This window comes from Euleptes europaea, chromosome 14, assembly GCF_029931775.1.
Source record: "Euleptes europaea isolate rEulEur1 chromosome 14, rEulEur1.hap1, whole genome shotgun sequence".
Lineage (NCBI taxonomy): Eukaryota > Metazoa > Chordata > Lepidosauria > Squamata > Sphaerodactylidae > Euleptes > Euleptes europaea.
Window position 1 is genome coordinate 18,450,563 of NC_079325.1, and position 21,002 is coordinate 18,471,564.

General features: G+C 42.5%; 1 protein-coding gene across 7 annotated transcripts in view; it reads right to left on the bottom strand.

Moving 5' to 3' along the window:
* Nucleotides 1-21,002, bottom strand: part of CAMK2B (calcium/calmodulin dependent protein kinase II beta) — a 209,991-nt gene that overhangs the window by 157,117 nt on the left and 31,872 nt on the right. For all 7 annotated transcript variants that reach the window (XM_056859956.1, XM_056859953.1, XM_056859955.1 and 4 more), the window contains exon 2: nucleotides 8,292-8,386. In XM_056859956.1, coding sequence (XP_056715934.1) covers nucleotides 8,292-8,386 — 95 coding nt within the window. The remainder of the gene's footprint in view (nucleotides 1-8,291; nucleotides 8,387-21,002) is intronic.

Genomic DNA, 21,002 nt, shown 5'->3' on the forward strand with positions numbered 1-21,002 from the left:
AAATACATATTTGTGCAACTACCCAAAAGTTCAATTCCAAATTGAAGTCCTTGCTTCAGATTTTGGGAGATGCTCATTTCACAATGACCCAGTATATTTTAACATCAGCACAATGTCTCACTAAATACGGTGAAATTAAGAAAGGTGATCAATGACTGAAGACCCTCAAAGGCTTACATTCCTTTATGTTTCATGTACCATCATATAAAAAATAAAGTCAGGTTTGCTTGAGGATATCTTCCTCCCCCACCCTCCAACATTAGTGGGTCTTAGTTGTGTATTTTAAAATATATATATTTTACTTTATTTCTACCCTGCTTTGCTCCCTAATGGGGACTCAAAGCAGCTTACATTATTCTCCTCTCACAACAACCCTGTGAGGTAGGTTAGGCTGAGTGTGTACACCTTGCCCATGGACACCCATTGACTTCCATGGAAGAGTAGGGATTCGAAGGTGGATTTCCCAGATATTAGTCTGACGCTCTAACCACTACACAAGACTAGCACTCTATCAATAATCAAAGGCTCCCTTGTGTGTCTTTTACCTTCATAAAACAAATAAAATCAGGTTTGCTTGAAGGTATCAGGGTTTTTTCCACAACAGACATTAGTGGCTCGCCTTAGTTGTATATTTGCTTTTCAAATTTCCATCGATTGAGCCTTATATCAGTATTTTCCACAGTTTTGAACAGAATCAATATGGTGCTAATTGACTAGTAATTACCATGCTCATCCTACTTGCTGTTTTCAAAGCTATTGCTGCAGTATCCGCTCTGCTTCATAGTTGTGCCAAGTTCCCCTGCTAACCTGTTTTAGCCAACGTTGTTACAATTCTTATGCTCAAGTTTCAAATGTAGGAATAAAAAAAATCCTGGAAAAGATCCAGAAAAGATTTAAGGATTATTTCAGTGACAGAAATATCTCTTACAGTGACAGACAACAACAATTTAGCGAAAGCTATGTGGCCATTTGATTGTACTACATATTTATAATGGTTGCAACTATTGGATTCAAAGACAAACAAAAGGCCGGGTAGAAACCAAAACTAGAAAAATGCAAAGTTCATGCAAGCAACATGTTTTTAAGACAGAAGAATCCAGCCAGAGAAGATAGCAGCTTCACCTTTGTCTTTTTGAACTATAAGCAAAAGTTTGGAGAATTACACAGAATTTCAATGTGTATTGATGTGGATCATCTGCTACAAAAGGGTCAACAAGTGTAAGGAACGAGATGGGTAGCCAAACTGTAAGATTTGTTTTCTGGTCACTCAAAGTCTTAAGGACCTGCTAAGAATTTGTTCAGAAGAGCACATCTGTAGACACTCCTGTTGTGGAGAAAAACTCAAATCTGTTTTTGTAGAGTCAAATGGAAGGATTAAAATCTGCTAGTGGTCTGTCTTGTTTTTCTAAATGTTTGGGTGGCACTTTGGTGCAAAAAAGCAGAATACGAATATTGTGTGTGTGTGTGTGTGTGTGTGTGTGTGTGTGTGTGTGTGTGTGTGTGTTCTCTATTCTGACTAGCAGCAGCTCTCTTTGGATGGAAGTCTTTCACATCATCTGCTACTTCATCCTTTTAACTAGAGATGCCAGGGATTGAATGTGGGACCTTCTGCAGGCAAAGCCAACCCTCTAACATGGACCCATTGTCTTGCTGACTTCCCCTCCCTGATCTACTAATGAGAATGCACATCTTATAAGGAATACAGGTAGAATTACACCAAACCTCATTGCTTTGAAGCAACCTACAATGATTACCTCTTTAATCCTTTGCTTCTGTGTAACATATTAGGTAGGAGGATATGCCTCATATCCTAAAGACTGCTTGTTAGGGTGATGCGGATAAAGAGGAGGATGGAGCTCCTGCGTCTTTAGTACAGGTATTGTTTTTCTCACACGTGTACGGACAAAAATCACCTACTACAATACTCCTCTTACATATCACTATCAGTCGTGTTCCTTTGCATTGGACCACCCAAGTACTTTTACAGCATAAAATAAGAGTATTTTGAAAATCTCCACATAAATTTTCCTCAGGTTTATCGCCCATTGGCAACACAGCTAATGCATGCTTTAGCACTGTAGAGTTTTGCTAAAAGCAAACCAATACATAAAACACTGCCTCTGTGTGTGAGAGTGTGTATGAATATGAGAGAAGGTCCATAAAATGATGCAGCAAAGCTGCAAGATTGTCCCTTCCACTTGCTTTTGGGGGTGCCTTTTTCTTTTTTGTTTGTTTGAAGGCCTAGTACTTTGACAATACTATGCATTCCTATCAGGGCTAGAGCGCTCAGAAAACACACAAATAATTTTTTTTCACAAAAATGTGATGGATAATGTGAGGGAAGACTTAAATGTCATCATCCAATAGGTGCCCATGACTTACGTATGTATAACCTGCACAGCCCTGACTAACTAGTGCAATGCTTGGGGGAAAGGGTATTTCCTCAACAAACACAGAAATATTTTGAGCATTAGGAAAATGCCATCTCTGTCCAATGAAAGTACTCTCTCAACAGGAGATACCAAACTCCTTCACAAACTTTGCGTCTATTGAACGCAGAAATCGTCATCTGTACTGCTGTGCCTGCATGCAAGAAGCTTAAGGAGCACAGTTAGAAATCTGTTCAAAGTTTCTTCTAAATCTGATACGATACAAAATTGGTGAACTAGAATGGAAAACATGGGCCAGATACAAAATGTAATGTGTTTTACTTACATCAAGCATGGTGAATGTAAAAGTGAGAAATGCAGTTTCCAAGAGAGAAACAACAAGCATTGCTCTTCGGTATTCGACAAACATTTCAGTATTTGACAAACAGTTTTTTCCGTCCACAACACTTTCAAATCAGGGCCTGCACTCAATCCACCAGAATTACTCCTTTCCTAAGGGCTAAAATGTGGCAGAGAACTTCTGCAAATAATGCTGGTTGCTAAATTAAATAATTAAAACTACCTAATAATCCTACAACACATAGGTCTCAAGTCACAATTTATCTCCACTCACCGCTCTACCAGCATAAGATCCCTCTTCTGTCAGTGGAAATCTTCTTCTGTCATCAGTAGCACATAATTATAGGCTACACCTTCCCTTGTCTTCACTTTGACCTGGTTTCAATGAACCACTCAAACGTGTCATAATTAAATTATGACAATGAATGTATTTTACAGCCTTTGCGGAGATTATTTTATATCTATCAATATCTACAGAAATACAAGAAAAGTGCCCTTTAAAAAAGTAATCTACAGTTTAAACATGTTTCTTTAGTATATGTGCCCATTTCGTTTAGAGCAGTGGTTCTCAACCTTTTTCGAGTCGCGACCCCCTTTTACCCCCTCGTCACATTTGCATAAATCTGCATAAATGACATTTTCAATAGGATAAAGAAAACACATTTGTTTTTTTGGCAGTCCAGGGTATCCATATATATAATTACTTTAAATTTTAAAGTTTAAAACAAACAAGCAAACGGTACTACCACCTGTTGCGCAGCGGCTGTGACTGTGTGGCGAGGCAACCTTTCCTAGCACGGAGGAAAGAGTGCCTCTGAGCATGCACTGCGTTCCTTGTCCTCCCCTCTCTCCCCAAAAACTCTTCCAAGCAGGCCGGGGCTCTCACGAGGAAACCCCCTCTCCTGACTGGGACACTGCTTGTGCACAGAACTGCAGTTATCCCTCAAAGCGGAGCTCCGTTTAATCACCTCACGAGAGCAAAGGGCCAGGAAAGAGCCGAGGGCCGCTTATCCCGCTCAGACTTTTCGTGCCTTTTTCTCCCCTCCGCCAGTCACCGCTCCTTCTGCGCCTCACCGAACCTGCGCACTCGAGGGGGAAATCCCGAACTGCGCATGCACCTTGACTCTCTCCCCCTTGGCCTTGCCAGAGCGGAACCGATTACTCAGGGCAGAGCGGAACTGATGACTCGGGGCTGAAAAGTGAAGCCACACTACAGACATGCGCACTTGGATTCCAGGCTGAAGCTCCCGCCCCACCTGAGTGCGGCTAAAAGTAAAAACAACGTGGCTGTAGCGGCCTCAAGGGGGACCGCCCTCTTCTCCTCTGAGACCTGAACTGGCCGAGCCAGGGGAGCTTCCTCGGCCGCCCACACATCCTGCCATGTCATCCTCCTGGCGCAGGTGCGACCACGCCCAGGGCTGGCCCACTCGCTGGTGTGCGGCGCCGCGGCGCCGCGTCTCTGCAGCCCGGCTCCTTCCGGCTGTCGGTTGGCCAGTTCCTCGCCTCTCTGCTTGGGGTTTTCCCTGCCCTCGCGGACGGATCAGGGTTACAGGGCGTCTGGGTTAGTCCTGGACAGCCTGGGATGGGGGCTGTCCCAGGACAATGGCGGCGACCCCCCAGAAAACACTTCGCGACCCCCTTGGGGATCCCGACCCCCAGGTTGAGAACCACTGGTTTAGAGTAATAGCTACCTAGTTAATAAATACCTATGAACAGATCAGAAAGTAGCCAGAAACATTGGGGAAGCATACCTCCATCCCTGCACATGCTAAACTGTACCTCTGTCTTCAAGATTATTTGAGGCCTACAAGACTAAAGGGCAGAAGTAGGCCTGTCTTGACCCAGTATTGGGGGGGTGAAGAAGAGTGGAGAATGGAATAAAACATCTCTCTCTTTTCAAATTCTACCTCCCCAAACCTGAGTAGGCCTATACAGACCCATTCACAGCGTTCACTGTCAAGAATGCCATCCTGCTACAGTTTAAGTACATTAACGCTACTTGACTCCAACAATTTATCTGCCAGCCTGACAGCTATTCTCCACTACTGCCATAATGCCCTTCTTTAAATGCTACTGATAAGCACCACCGTATGCCTCATTAACTTAACCCTGCCAGTCTCTTGCGCCCTCAAACAGACTGTCAAGTTTAGCCCAATCATAACCTTGAGCTCTTTTTAAAAAATGCTTTGCTCCTGTCACTTTCTAATCAGCTCCCCTTCCGAATTCTAGCCCTGTTCATAAGTTACAGTGAATGCACATACAATCTGTACACACTTGATTTTCTCTTTTTACGTATGTTGACTCATTCTCATGTTCAATTCAATGCATGTACAGCTAAATGTGTGATTTAAACACACACACGCCCAATTTATCCAGGTACTGGTCCACAGCTGCATTTGTCAAACGAACACGTGATGGGTTTTTCTTACAAACAGATGAATGCAGGTACATGTATGGGTGTTCACTATAACATGTGAACAGGGCTTCTGCAATCTTCTTCTCCATCATTCCCTGCAGCTAAACCACACTAACCCAATTAGCGATTTAATAACCCTGCCTAAGACTTCTGGCTCTCAATTTCTTAGATAAACTGTCTCCAAAATGAAAAGCCTAACCAGAAGTGGCTGGTAGAGACAAAAACTCTCTCAAACACATACACACACACAGCCAATGTCCATGTGTGTGTTTGTTCATGCATCTGGTCTAGACTGAACTCGGAACCAAAAGAACTGACCCTTCACAGTCAATTGACACTTGTGTGGAGTGTGTTCGTCTATTTGTTAATTTCCCTTTAGTCAGCTGAGCTCCATGGGGAAAAAATCCTTTGTATTTGTCCAGACACGTCTTCTTTTCAATGCAACATTTACCTAGTCAAACCAGCCACCATTATTACATTTCTTCCTTTGGCCATCTTGTTGAGCACTTTTTCCATGTCATGATCACTATTAAAACTGGGTAGGATGGCAGAAGTACATCTGCAGCACCATGATACTTGTTAAACCTAGTATTCCCACCCACAGTGATCCTGTGGAGGGGGTTTGATTAAAGTTTTCTAGTTTATAGGTCTATACAGCTGCTTACATATAAAGGAACACCACACCCAGCATGCTCTTCCTCCTCCAGTGTTTAAATCCCATTCTCAGCACTCCATCAGGTTGCTAATACAGCCACTATCTATATTCCTTTTAGGACCAAACCCCACATCGTACAAATCCTACATCTAGAGTTTGAGCATCCTAGCATTAGTTCATGAACATTTATAATAAATGAGCCTCTCCGCAAATACCCTTTTTGTGTACTATTTTTAACTTAAACTGCTAGCAACTAAAGGTGACAAAAGGATCTAGTCAAAAGTGGTGAAGGGAGAAATGTCCAGCTTTAATTCTGCTAGCTCTGAGAAACGATATATAAAAGTGCACAGGGGAAAAAGGCTTCACACGACACAACTGGCCACAAACTACATGAAATCTAGTGTGTGAAAAGATGACAGAAAGCTGTAGCAAGAGCATTCGCAAAAGATTTGTTAATTTCATTCAAAACTATATTGGGGTTGTAACACTGAGAAACCTCTCTGAACAACTGCATTCAGTTTAATTCCCTATATTTGACTGTTTTAATTAGGAAAGTGAGGTTCATTGTTAAGTTACATTGGAGTCATAGCTACAATTGTACACTCAACTGTTTTGCCTAAACTGGGTAGAAGGTGAATCCTCACATTCCTTTTCCATCCACAGAGATTTCACACAAGAGTATGTTATGAAGTAAAGAAAGAAACAGCCAGGCAACCTTCTGATAAAAACTGATGGTTACCAAACAATGTGAAAAGTGGCCCTTTTCATTGTTCTGTGAAGCCAATAGTCCTTTCCAGATGTTACATTGTGAGTATATACCCATATCTACAGGGACTACATTCTACCCCACAATGCTCCCAATATGCACCGTTATCATGCCATCTGAATACAGCACCACACCAGATGTACATATTGGGAGGATTGCAGGAAGCAAATGTGCTCCCAACATGTGTGGTTGGATACCTCTAAATGTACCACCCAATAAGGACTCAATATATTTAAATTCAAAGACTGGATTAGCACAACTTTCAATGAATGCATCCAGATTTGGGGTGGCCATGCAGGCAATCCTGTTCATGTTCACACAAAAAGCCCCAGTGACCTCAATGGAAGTCCCTCCCAAGTAAGCATGACTAGGTCTTCAGACTTCATGCAATCACCAGATCTTTCATGAAACTAATAATGAGGTTTGGCAGACGAGTTAGAATCATAGAATCAAAGTTGGAAGGGGCCATAAATGCTATTTAGTCCAACCTCCTGCTCATTGCAGGATCAGCCTACAGCATTCCTGACAAGTGTTCGTCCAGCTGCTGTTTGAAGACTGCCAGAGAGGAGGAGCAAACCACCTCCCTAGGCAGCTGATTCCACTGCTGAACTACTCTTACTGTAAAAAAAATTCTTCCTAATGTCCAGCTGGTACTGACTTGCTCAGGGACAACTAACAGCTCTTCTACTGCCCATTTCAAAAAGCAAGATACGTGAACTAAATACGAGAACAATCTAAACTTACTACCACTGGAACCTAACCTACATACGCAAGAACCAACCATACAAATTTTGGCTTGCTACCAAGTTTGCCCATGCATGTGGAAACATGTAAGTCATACAAGCTTTTCAACATTAACTCAATTCAGCATCTGTAACCTCACAGCATATTGGGAGGCACTTCATGGGGGCTAAGAGCCTTTCAAAAATAACTGCTTCATGGCTTAATGAGTCCCATCCTCACCTTGCGCCCAATTCTACGATTACAAGGCCTGGGTTAATCACTCACACTACAACAGCTTCCGCAAACTCAAGTTCCTTCACTTTGTCTTCATTAATCCCATAGATGCACCCTTCCACACATAAATTTCCATCACCAGCCTTTTCGTTCCACTCTGTGAGGTCTAAACATCCCATCCTTTGGACTTGTGGTAAACTTCAAGACACCCAAGGGTGAAAGTAATGTTTGGGAAACAGCAAAAACTCTCCCACCCCTTCTGCCAACATTAAGAAAAATTCCCAGCTAAGTTGTGTGTGTGTGTGTGGGGGGGGGGGAACAAGGCTCCTACTCTTTAGATCAGGGGTGTCAAACTCAATTGTTACGAGGGCTGGATATGACACAAATATAACTTGGTAAGGCCTTTCCAGGCCTCGCCAGCCAAGATCAAGAGGGGGGCGGCTGCCTCGGCTGGTTCGCGGGCCAGGTAGGAGCTCTCAAGGGACCAGATCCAGCCCATGGGGCTTATGCTTGACACCCCGGGTTTAGATATTCCATACCCATTCAAAAGATGACCACAAACGGTATCTGTGGCAAATATTTTTCTAGTAATTTCCTCACAATTCTTCACATTTCGTTTGCTTTGTCTGAGCACTGCAGCGCCTCGTGCCTCCTCTGATTCATGCAAGAAGCTTATCGTCACCCTTCAGTAGGCTGCCGCCGGAGAATTGTCCTGTAACAGAAGTTTCAAAGGCCCACCCCTGCTGTGCCAAGAAAGAGATGGCCTACCTCTTGCGGAGAGTTTCTTGGTGTTGATAATCTTTGCTGCATATTCATGTCCAGTGCAGAGTTTGACACAGCGTCGCACAACTGAGAAAGCCCCCCTGAAGAAAGGGCATCAGGAAGAAAAGAGGGGAGGAAATACAAGAGAAGGAAGAGAAATTAATGTCTGTACTTTAGGACCATCTTACCCGCATACTTACAACTGTATACTCTACTTGTCTTAACCGTTGCTGCCAAAACACATCAGTGGATGTATGTAAGACATGATCGAATAACTCATTTACAGGTGGGAGAGAGAGAGGGGGAAAAACAGCACCAGCTATTATCAGATTGTTCACCGGGCAACAATTTCTCATAACTCGGTTACTTAGCACTTGATGACTTGCAGGCAGATAAATGAACTGTCTCCCATGAAAAACAGTGTGCACTTTCAAGGCGACAGGAAAGCTTTCGCCATGGCGCATGATTTGTGATGGCTCACTTATACGTACAAGTTGTCTCTGACGCCGCAGTGATTAAATGAATGTACTTGAATGAACCAGCCCTACATGAGTAGAGGTTTTTGTTTTGTTTAAAGCAGATCCTATATAAATGCAACTATACTTCTTGGTGATATTAATTTAAAGCATTGAACCGGCATGCTGTAGTGGGGAAACAAGATAGCCACGGAGATCAGGGGAGCAGAGAGGCATATAGTGCATTAGCAATGAGATGGGAGGAGAAGAGCAGAAGTTCCATAATATACATACAGAGGGGGATTTACGGTATGTTGGAAATGTGGAAACGAAAGAGGCACTTTTATGCATGTATGGTGGATATGTAAAAAAATTAAAAGCTTTCTGGAAAAAGTTGTTAGGGAAACTAACAATTTGGTTAATGTGAGAGTAAAAAGAGAACCCTCATTTTGTTTGTTAGGAATTCCACAAAACAACATAGGTAAATATGACAGGGTTATTTGTCAATACAGTTTTGCCGCTGCAAGAATAGTAATAGCTAGAGTATGGAAGCAAGTGAATAAACCTTCAATTCAGGACTGGAGAGAGAAATTATGGATTTATATGAGGATGGCCAAATTAACGGAATTCCTACACGGAAAGGATTTGGAAGAATTTAAAAAAACTTGGGGTAAGGCCGCCACATATTGGGATAAACTGGCAAAAATGGATTTTACTATTTTACTTAGAGAGTTATAGAAATTAGATTTAATAAATTTATATTTTATAGTTAATAATATCTTCAATACTGTTAAGACACTTCTACGGAAGTTGGGTGATGGGTCACTTTTTTTTAAGGTGGGTGGAGGGTCAAAGGGGTATGTTAGTTTTTTCCAATTTTATATGCTCTGCAATTGTAAATGTATTGATAAGTTTATATAGATACCCTTTTGTATTTTCTTTTTTTAATGTTTTGTATTATTATTATTGTTTGTTTTTATTTTATGTTATAAAAATAAAAAATATATATAAAAAACAATATACATACAAACCTTCATTGGTAACCTTCACTGAACAGCTGCCTCTTCCCCTCCCACCTCATATTGCCCAGGACCTACAGAAAACGGCAGCCAGCCTCTTCCCGAAATTGTGTCACAGCGAGTGCACTCCTCTAGTCTGCACTGATTTCGGAGACAGAAAGCAAGCAGCCGTGCATCATGGGAAGGCCCAGACAACACACAGGCCCGCTGTGATGCTTTTGCAATACATTTTGCAGATAAGAATTGCTCGCATCAGCACTGACATCAGCAAGGACTGCTGCCTCACATATTGCCCGGCCCATCAGCTAAGGTCCCCACAGGCCCTGCCCTTTGTGCCCCTGGCGTTCAGTGGCGAGGAAGGTGGCAACCCGAGACAGGGCTTTTTCAGTAGTGGCACATCACCAATGAAATGTCCTTCTCCTTGAGGCTCACCTGGCACCTACACACCTCTCTTTCAGGTGCTCTGCCAAAACATTTCTGCATACTAAGACTTTAAAGAGTTGATTTTAACACCATTTTTAATAGTGTGTTCCTAGTCTGAAAGCACAAATTAATCAGTTGCTCCCTGACATACTTTTTAATGCTCTCACTGAGTTTTTTTTAATGCTCTCACTGAGTTTTTTTTAATGTTGGGTTTTAATTAACAGCTGATGTTTTGTGTTTTTATTATGCTGTATTTTGTAGACCTCCTCAGGCAGGTTCCCTGGAGAGGGTACAGAAATTTTTTATAAATAAATAATGGGAAAGACGGGATGTTGTACAGGCCTCACTCTGACACTGGCGGATCCACCATCCCTCCAGCTCCTATCTAGGCATGTGACAGATCCAAAATGCCTGTGCCTCTTGAGATATCTATTTTCTTATAGCAGGTTTAACATATTAACTCTTTGTTGAACTACACACACCATAAGGGCGGAGAAATCAGAACTGTGACAAAAGATATAGTGAACGTGCATGTTTATTTCATGTATATAGTAAAATACACCATATGCAGTACATGCAAGTATACAGCAGGAAAACACCAAGTGTAAAGCTGCGAGCTAATTAAGCTGGGGGTACACTTATGAACACATGAAGCTGCCTTATACTGAATCAGCCCCTTGGTCCATCAAAGTCAGCACTGTCTACTCAGACCGGCAGCGGCTCTCCAGGGTCTCAGGCTGAGGTCTTTCATATCACCTACTTGCCTACTCCCTTTAACTGGAGATGCCGGGGATTGAATCTGGGACTTTCTGCATGCCAAGCAGATGCTTTCCCACTGAGCCACAGCCCCTCCCCATACTCCCCATACCACTGAGCCACAGCCCCTCCCTCAGTTGAACAGCATGACAAAAAATGTAAGTGGGATCCTTGGAGAATGTAAAAATTCATCTGCTGGATCAGACCAGGGTTCATCTAGTTCCATATTGTTGTGTTCACCAAGGCCATACAGATGTCACTGGAAATCCCCAAGAATGCAAAGGTGATGCCTATTCCTTATAATTTATTCCCAGCATCCAGTTTTCAGAGATATGTTATTCCTGTATGTGGAAGTAACATTTAGCCACCATGGCTCCTGAGAACTCATCAACCGTGAGCTTTTCTGTTATGACTTATATTCCAATTGGAAGGTTCAGGGCTGCAAACCAGTTGTGATTACACTGTTTGTTGTACGCATTATACTATTTCTCTTGCACTGTCTTCTAATTCCATAATCCACCTTGAGTCTCAATGAGAAAGGCAGAGACTATAAATGAATCAACAAACCACACAGAAATTCAATCAAAGCACAGCAAGCAGGTTGGTAGCACTGTCCAAAACAGGAAAACAGAAGGTAGTACATGTGATTCATCTTCTACAGGTTTCTTTGGGGTGGGTGGGAGGAAAGCAAGAGAGTATTAACAGTCTATCAAAAGGGGCTGGTGTTTCTGGTTGCTACTGTTGTTGAAGTTTACTGTATCATACAGCTAGGGTGGAAAGAGAGGAATTTTTTTAAAAGACTGAGTCAAGAGCAAAGCAAATATATTTTAACATTAAAAAACAAAGTATAAATGGAATACCCTTCTCTGAGTTTCATTCCACAAACAAGTGTTGGCTTACACACATTTCCCCCTCATTTTGAAAATTAAAGCAGAAAATTACCTTAAAAGAAATGTAACAAATCATTTACAACTAACATTGATGCATTCAGACTGCAGCCCTCCCCCTGCAGAAGATACCAAACCTGCTATTTGAGCTATCAAACCCAAGCAGCAGATCCAGTCTGTACGCTAGGCATACAGAAGGATCCACACTGGGTATTAGCAAAACAAAGCTCTTTGCTTAATACAAACGAAAGAGCAGGGTTTCATGGTTGCAAAGACCTCACTCAAATCTGGAAAAGCTGCTGCCTAGGAGATCACTGCATCTCTTATTAATTCTGTGTGACCAACTGTCTATTTATACTAACTTGCAAACTGCAATACAAGTAAATACTTAATTTTTAGTTGTTTTCCAAGATAGAAGATGGAATTAATGACCTCAACAGTTAAGGAAGTGTTGACAATTTACACGCCAATTATATTCTAACACTGCGGAACCAACCAGTGCAACTTGTTCCACCTTGCCTGAGGGACAGCTGGGTGCCAATCCACAGCTCTTCAAATGGAAGAGAGGAACAAATGCCGGCGCAATTACTGTGCTACAGGGTGGCTAAAAATCCATTTAAATTTTTTTTTAAAAATCAGGTTTTCAAAATTTAAAACAGTTTTTTAAATAAAATACTTTTTGAGGAAAAATCTATCTAAAGATAGTTTTCTATTTAAGAGACTCCGTTTGGGAATGTTTTAATGAAGTTCCTCTACCTATAGGTAAGGCAGGCACGCATGCAAAATGCAAACACGACAACAAAGAAATGCAAGGCCTGGTGGCCCAAATGAAATAACTGGGGAAAGAAAGAAAGAAAGAAAGAAAGAAAGAAAGAAAGAAAGAAAGAAAGAAAGAAAGAAAGAAAGAAAGAAAGAAAGAAAGAAAGACATATACATACACACACAAACACAATATAATTTATTAGAAGCACTAAGTAAAGGTTAAAAATATTTAAAAACATTAAAATCGCACAATGGCATTTCCTAGGGTTGATCTCTGTAACCACATACCAAACGCGTTTCGGCCTATTGGGCCTTCATCAGTGGTTAATTAAAACACATGTTAAGCCTACACACATTTACATAAATAAATACATATACGAACAGTTCAAACCAAACCAGCATGTGTATAGGTTGTACAATCTATTACCAGTTACTCAAACATCTGGTCAGATTGGTTGAGACCCAGTGCTATAATAGCCCCCCCCCCCCGGTGCAGCAGCTTCCCACACATCTTTTAACTTTTTGGAGGAATGGCCACAACTTTTTTATTGGCAAACAGCTGTTTTGTGCCTTGGCGTGGCATGGGCACTGGATGAGTATCAGCCGCCACCTTGCGGACTGATGTAATCGGTCCTCCCAACGATCCCGTTGGGAGGGGTGCAAGCAGGATGGCGGAGCTGGGAAGTCACCTGGGCTTCAGCCCAGGTGGTGGTGGTTCCCCCGCCACTTGGGTAGAGGCCCTATTTTGCTGCCCCGAGCTGGGCACCTAATACCGAGCCTCCCCCAAAACCCCTTATTGGGGTCCCTAAACTGGCATTGAGGGGCACGCAGGCCACTCGCCCCTAATCCCAAAATCCAGTCCCATGCCTACACCACCAAGTTGTGACGAAAATATCTTATTTATTTAATTATGTGAACAATACAAACATCATAAAAAAGGGGGAGTGGGTGGGACAAAGTCGGACTGAAGCTCCCCTCAGTCCCGCCCTTCCTTTACCCTGAGCTGGAGGACCGGAGTGAAAACTCCTCTCCAGCTCCGCATTCATTCCCGGCCCCTGCCCTCCATCCAAAGGCTTCTTCAAGCCTTCCTTCTGGCGCTTGATTGGCTGGCCCGGGCCCGCCAAAGCATGGCCGGGACCTTTTTGCCGCCTTAAACTGTAGCCCCAAACTAACTGCTGCTCCCTGCTCCCTGCACAGGTCCCCAACCACGGGTCCAGGTAATTCTGGAACCAACTGATTCTAGTTGTAATACTGGTTAGTATATGTCTCTCATATACTATGTGTGCAGGTATCAACCTAGTAGAGCAGTCAAATGAAAAAACATCATGAGAAGTGCTGTGAAAAGTACAGCAGAAATGTTGTCCAGATATGAATGATTAACTTATTAAACTGGAGATAGTTCACCTTGCAATAATTTCATAATTATCTACTTACGTATTTCTAATAGTATAACCAAAGCAGTATTTTTTGATATAACAGTAAAGCTAATCTGAAAAGTTATTATTCTAAAAATGAAATCTTCATCTGGTTGTAAATATTAAGATTATACCAGCAAGAAGTAGTATTTATGTAGAAAACCATGATTTTAAATCTAGTCTTACTGACTAGTGATTTAAATACATTTGATTTAAATCAAATCCACCCTGCTGTGCTACACAAAAGTTTGGAGCAGAGCTGGTGCTGGGGGCCACTTCCTTTTTCTGCTGTGGGTAACACAAACTGCTTGGGACCTGAAACCTTTCCTTCAGACATAGCAACAAAATTAATGACTACTGCTCTGATTGGAAAAGGAGGATTGTCAGCTTTTTTACCATCCTTGATCCTGTTTTTAACAGAAGCTTGCTATGTAGAAGTCTAACATGTGAAACGTATCCTGGCATGGAGACAAAAAGATGCAGAAAGCTCCACCTGCTAACTGGAAAGCATTAGCAGTACAAGAAGATGCATTAGATCTTTCCTAGTTTCAAGATGCCATTCCCCCTCCCTCATCCACAGAGGTACCCACTGGAAAAAAAACTCCCCAGCACTGACCAATATTCAACCAACATAAATACCATGTTTGCACTAGCAGTTTGCATTCCCACTGATAACAGTTCATGTGAGGAAATCTGCTAATACTGATTAATTTCTCAGTAGATCCGGCATTGAACTGCCACGGTGTACATCTCCAGAATAACTTACTTCCAGCATTCTAGAAAGAAGTGTTTATGGCTTCATCAGGCTAAGAACAAAGGAATAATCTCTCCCAGTATAGATCACAATGGGTAACTGTGTTAGTCTGTCACTAGCAGTAGGAAAGAGTAGGAGTCCAGTAGTACCTTAAAGACTAACAAAATTTCTGGCAGGGTATGAGCTTTTGTGAGCTACAGCTCACTTCTTCTGAAGTGTGCTGTGGCTCATACCCTGCCAGAAATTTTGTTAGTCCTTAAGGTGCTACTGGACTCCTACTCTTCCCTCCCAGTTTGAACAGCAAGTAGGAAAAAACAGCCCACATGGGTAGAAATTACATCTGTTTTGTCCACATACTATATAAACATGTTACTACAGAAGTGCAGATTTAATTACTGGGGGAGGGTGGTGCTCTCTGACTACACCAAACAGATCCACATTCAACCTACACTAAAAGAAGATGAAATTAAAAAAGACATTTCTCTTTCCGTTCTTCATCACGGTATAACTGCTACAGAGTTAACCATCAGCTGAATAATATGCACACATCTAAGTCCATGTTCACCCAAGCCTTACAGAATAATAACACAGAAAAATTATTTGGCCACCCCCCCCCCAAAAAAACCTCCATTAGAAAAAAAAATGGAAACAAAAATGGGACCCAAAGTATCACAAACGTCAAAATATCTGACTCATGTGCAACTGTCAATTCTGTCACTATTACCACCCCATGGATCTGGAAAGCACACACTGTTCCCAATGGTTTACAAGAAAAAGCTCTCTTGTCTCAGAATATCAATAGGGGATCTTCAGAGAATTTTCATTTACCAACACATTGAAACTCAACCTACATGAGCAAGGATTATTTTCAATGCTTGGTGGATCTCAACCCACTTTAAGTCAGAGAGACCACTGAAGGTGACCCCTCCCGCAAAGCGTGATTCTATGTTTTCAAAGTGTTCACCACATGTATTGCCCCGAACACCTGGCAAGCCCTACACAGATGTTAGCAGCTGCGGGAATATATGGTACTTGCATGGAGACCTTTCCACATGGCTGGAGCAATCCAACCTGGACTGTATACTGATGGCTCATTTTGTAAAGCATCAGGAGCTACTTCCTACTCTAGCACAAACCACAAAAACTGCATTGGTGGCTTCAGGACTGTACAATTGTGTTGTGGAAGACAGTTCAATTTTCTTAATTCCTAATCACAGATGCCTCAAATCAATGGAGCAGTGAAAGGGACAAGACCAGATCCTCAAGCAGCTTCTGGAGTGATCTACTTCACTCCTAATAAGAAAAAATTGCATTTCCCCCTCATTAAATAAATCTGTAAGAGTACATCAACAATTATGTGCCTATCCTTAAACACACTTTAAAAAAGCTAAAACATTTCAAAAACAGTTTCTAAACTGCAATAAATTTGAGGTTACTCCTCATGGGCACTATCCAACTGCAATAATGTCATTAAAATTTCATTAAAACAATCACATATAATTTACAACTTATTTATTCATAAAAGTCATACACTGCCTTTCTGTCCTCATCAGGGCCAGGGTGACAGCTAACAAATTAGATACATATATAATAAAAAACCCATCTTTAAAACCATCAAAACCAAATAAAAACACAGCATTAGAACAATAAAAACCAAGCTAAAATACACATACAAGAATTTGAAAATAACTAAACATAGGGCAGGAAAGAATGGACCACTGAGGGAAGGCAAGATTAAATTTTAAAAGTCTTCACCTATGGGAGGAAGGTAGCATCAGAAGGGGACAGGCAAGTCTCATTGGAGAAAAAGTTACAGAGTTTGGGTGCCATGACCAAGAAGGCCACCAGCCTAATTTCAGAAGGTGGGGACACCTGAAGCAAGGCCTCAGAAGATTACTGTAGCAGGCCTTCAATTATGCTGGTCGAAACCATGTAGGTCTTTAAAATTGACACCAGTACTTTGAAGTGTGCCAAAAACAGATTGGAAGCCAGTATAGAGGGGCCAAGACTGAAGTGATATGTTCCCTACAACCCACTCTAGTCAAAATCCTGGCTGCAGCATTCTGCATCAATTGACATTTCCAAACACTTTTCAAGGGCAGCTTCGTGGAGAGTGCATAGCGGTAATCTAATCCAGATTACAAAAACACAGCACATCTGGACAGATCATGCTTATAGTTCCAGCTATACAAAACCTTTCTTGGTATGAGGACACAATGAGACACAGAAACTAGCATATGTACCATGGAAAAGGACAGCTGCTTCCACACAAGGATTTTTCTGTACATGAAATGCAAGAAACCCCAGATTAATGACACTATACTCATTTTCAGAGGGTGGCTTGTACCTACAAAGGAATTTGGGCTTTAGGAAAAATACAAAAACATATCAGAGCTTAGAACTCATGATAAATACATGATTGCTTTAAGACAAACACCCCTATCTAATTTGGGCATCAGCCATAGGCACTTCCTGGAATGCCTTGTAAAATGGTTTAAAAATTAATACAAAATTATATATGCCAGCATATTCATAACATGGCATTGTATGTTCATAATATGTTGCATATGTATAGCGAGCCAACGTGGTGCAGTGTTTAAGAGTGGCGGACTCTAATCTGGAGAACTGGGTTCAATTCCCCACTCCTCCACGTGAAGTTGTTCAATTCCCCACTCCACCACGCCTGCTAGGTGACCTTGGGCCAGTCACAGTTCTCTCAGGACTCTCTCAGCAGAGGCAGGCAATGGCAAGCCATCTCTGAACATCTCTTGCCTTGAAAACCCTACAGTGTCGTCATAAGTCAGCTGTGACTTGACGGAACTTTCCACCCCCAATGCTATATAAAACTCCACACAGGAAAAAGGGATGGATGACAAAGACCACCCAAACGAAAGTAACACAACACATGACCCAGAAATATGAACTCTATGAACAGTAAAAAGTTTGAAGTTCTTCTAGGGCACAAGACCGATACCTACCTGGCAAGTAGATTGCATGCAGCCCCTAAGGTACTTCAGTACAGCCTCACAGTTCTTATTAGAATCCCAGGATTGATTTTAGAATTAGCTTCAAAATGAAGTCAAACTTTAATACAGCGTAATGGGCCCTTTTTGAAACGGCACAGCTTTCCCTTTGGTGGTCATGACAGCTCACCAGCGCATTGACAGAGATGCACAATTTTCTCAATGCCTATTAACCGATGTTCCAATTCATTTCTCTTTTTTTCTTGCTTGCTGTTATCACATATTTTAACATATATTTGAAACATGTTAATAAAGCTTAACCAATATTACTCCACGGTGAAATGAAGTGATAAATGCATGCAATATTAAAAAACTTTACTGGCAGCCATTTATTTAAAATCACCCCCTATAATAATAATAAAGAAGGGGGGCCTTTAAGGGGTGTTCAAACAAGCTCCAGGAGAGAGCAAGAAAGGGTTTCTGCATACTAGGGAAACCTCCCAGCTATGCAGGAAAAGGGAGGGTTTTTAAGGACATAACCTTCCATACCCAACCCCAAACTGCCTGAAAATCAAGGGCAGGGAGAAGCTGTGGCTCAGTTGTAGAGCATCTGTTTTGCATGCAGAACATCACAGGTTCAAATCCCAGCATCTCCAGTTTAAAGGATCAGGTGGTGTCAAGGAGACTCTGTCTGCTCTCCAGCAGGCCGATTCCTCTGTAGTTCAAAGTCACCAAATGTTTCCCTAAGGAAACCCAAATTCCTTACTGTGCCCCAGGATTCCCCCTTTGAGCGTAGTACAGGTATATCGCCACCAGCTCTCAATTCCAAAAGGCTGGCTTTCCCAGGGATGAGCTGAGAGCTACTCTTCCCCAGCCAGTTTCCCAAAAGTCAAAACAAGCAAAAACCGTCCCTGCAGAGTAGAGCTTCTGCCAGAGGAGGCTTATTGCCACAAAACACTATGGTAGGTGGTTCCTCACACACACACACACTCAGGCACTTGGATTTAGCCCTGAGACCCCAAAAAAAGGTTTCTCAGACTTCAATATAAAGTCTATAAGTTTATTTAATAAAATGTGCTCGTTACAGAAAGGAAATCACTTGTGAGGCAGATAGCATAAAAACAAGAAATCTTAGCAATCTCTAACTTCACAGTAGTTCTTTAAGTTTCAGGCAAAATAGGCAAAGTTTCCAAGAGAGTAACAAATGCAAGGTTTTAGTTGATTTATAGTTACCAAGAACCAGGTTTTGGTCCTAACACGCAGAGCGTCAGTCCTTCCTGGTTGCCAAAAGATGATGGTCGCTCCGGGACATGCCAGCATGTCCCCTTCCCAAGCTCCATGATTTTGATTAGAACAGAGTTCATATTTATCTCTCCCATCTCATTGGGTGATGGCCATTCCACCCAATGAGATGTTGGGGACGCAATAAACTTGTAAGATATTTGGCATGACACCTCTAGGCCTTTTGAAGTTACAGATGTATTTGCATCTCTGCAGCAATACAAAACATCTGGGCTCCTTCAAGCTTTTGAGATGTCAGGCTTCTAACAGGATTGTCACCAAGAGAACAGATAGCTGATTTACAATAGGAAAGCTTTGAAATGGAGGTGCTTTGAAGTGGAGGTGGCAATGCCTCCGGTCTCCACACCTTTCCCCCCAAAGTGAAGTGGCTTCCCATGGGAAATGGAAATGGTTTCCCACGGGAATGGTTTGTGAGAGAGCTGGTCATCAGCTCCCAGTCTGATATCAAGACATTGAAGACATAGAAGGCCGCAGCCTGAACCAAAGTTTGGTGATCAGAAGAAGAGCAAGGTTGCTTTTCTTTACAGGTGGTAGGAAATGTAAAAGACCCTGGAGAACTGCTGCCAATTTGAATAGACAATACAATGGTCATTGATGGACCAATAGTTTGAATCAGTATATGGTAGCCGCATGTATATGTCTACTTAAGACTTGCAGCAGTTCTTCAGCGTCTCTGGCAGAGGTCTTTCACATCACCTACTGCCTGCTCCTTTTAACTGGAGATGCTGGGGACTGAACCTGGGACCTTCTGCATGCTAAGCAGATGCTTTACCACTGAGCCACGCTCCCCATTTAGACCCCACTTGTGATTTTTCTAACTGACCTCACCACACACACATGAAAAATCAACCTTCCGTTTTGTGCTGCATCCCTAATACAAGTTTAACATCAAAATGAGCAGCAAATAAACACTCTACTTTCCTGATAAAACCTTAATCACAGTCTTCAATCAGCCATGTTCTTTTTTAAAATTGCATTTAATGCACAAGGCAAAGCAAGGATGACCTATCCTCTGAGTGCTTTGTAAGAGCAAACATTCCGCCTGCATAAGTCTCACGAGCATCTTTTCCACCCATGAACTTATTGGTCCAACTCAGCAGGGTAATAAGTCTTACTGGCTGGCCATAAGGGCCATGGCCTGGCTGCCTCTTCCACATCCCACATCTCCCCAGTTGGGGGAAAAGCCAGGATTCTCTTGCAAATCACAACACAGAGCAGGGGGAAAACAGCCGCGAGCCTTGTGCTTCTGCTTTCTGCTGCGTGTTGCCTCGTCCAAAATGGAAAGTCCCTACAAACAACTTAGCGCACATCCCATGTGTCTTCCTGCAGGGAAATGAGTGTGTTCTCTTTTTTGGACAAAAAGAACGTGCAGCAAAAAGCAGAAGCGCGAGTCTCTCACGTAGCTGGTTTTCTGTAAACACTGCAACATATTATAGAAAGCAGGGGTGGGGAACGTCGGGCCCGGGGGCCATTTAAGGCCTGCGAAATCATTTGGTCTGGCCCTTCGTGGGTCCTGGCAGATCTCTAGCTCAGAAGGATCTAAGACTGGCTATCCGCTCCCCCCCGCGGACAGGAATAGCCTCTAGTCGAGGCAGATGTGAGTTTGTTTTGCTGAGAAAATGAACCTTTTCCCCCCCTTGCGGAAGAGTCATTACCTATGGAGCTGCTAGGACCACCCAAGAAACTGTGTTAACCCTTTCCCACCTGGGCTGTGGAGAAAAGTATTCCCTCTGTACTACAAGAAGGCTGGGGGTGGAAGTGGCGACAATGGAGGGGTTAAAGGGGGCAGGGCTGGAATGCGCAGGGGGGGGAGAATGTGCAGGGGGCGCACGGCTGGTGCAACAGACCATTCTGTGCCACCAGGTGGGAGAGTGTGTCACCGGTTGGATGCCTGCCTGCTTGCCCACACAGGGTGGGGGGTCATCTGGGGCAGCTGCTTGGGACTTGGTCGACTAATTTTTAAGTGGATAATTTTGTATGG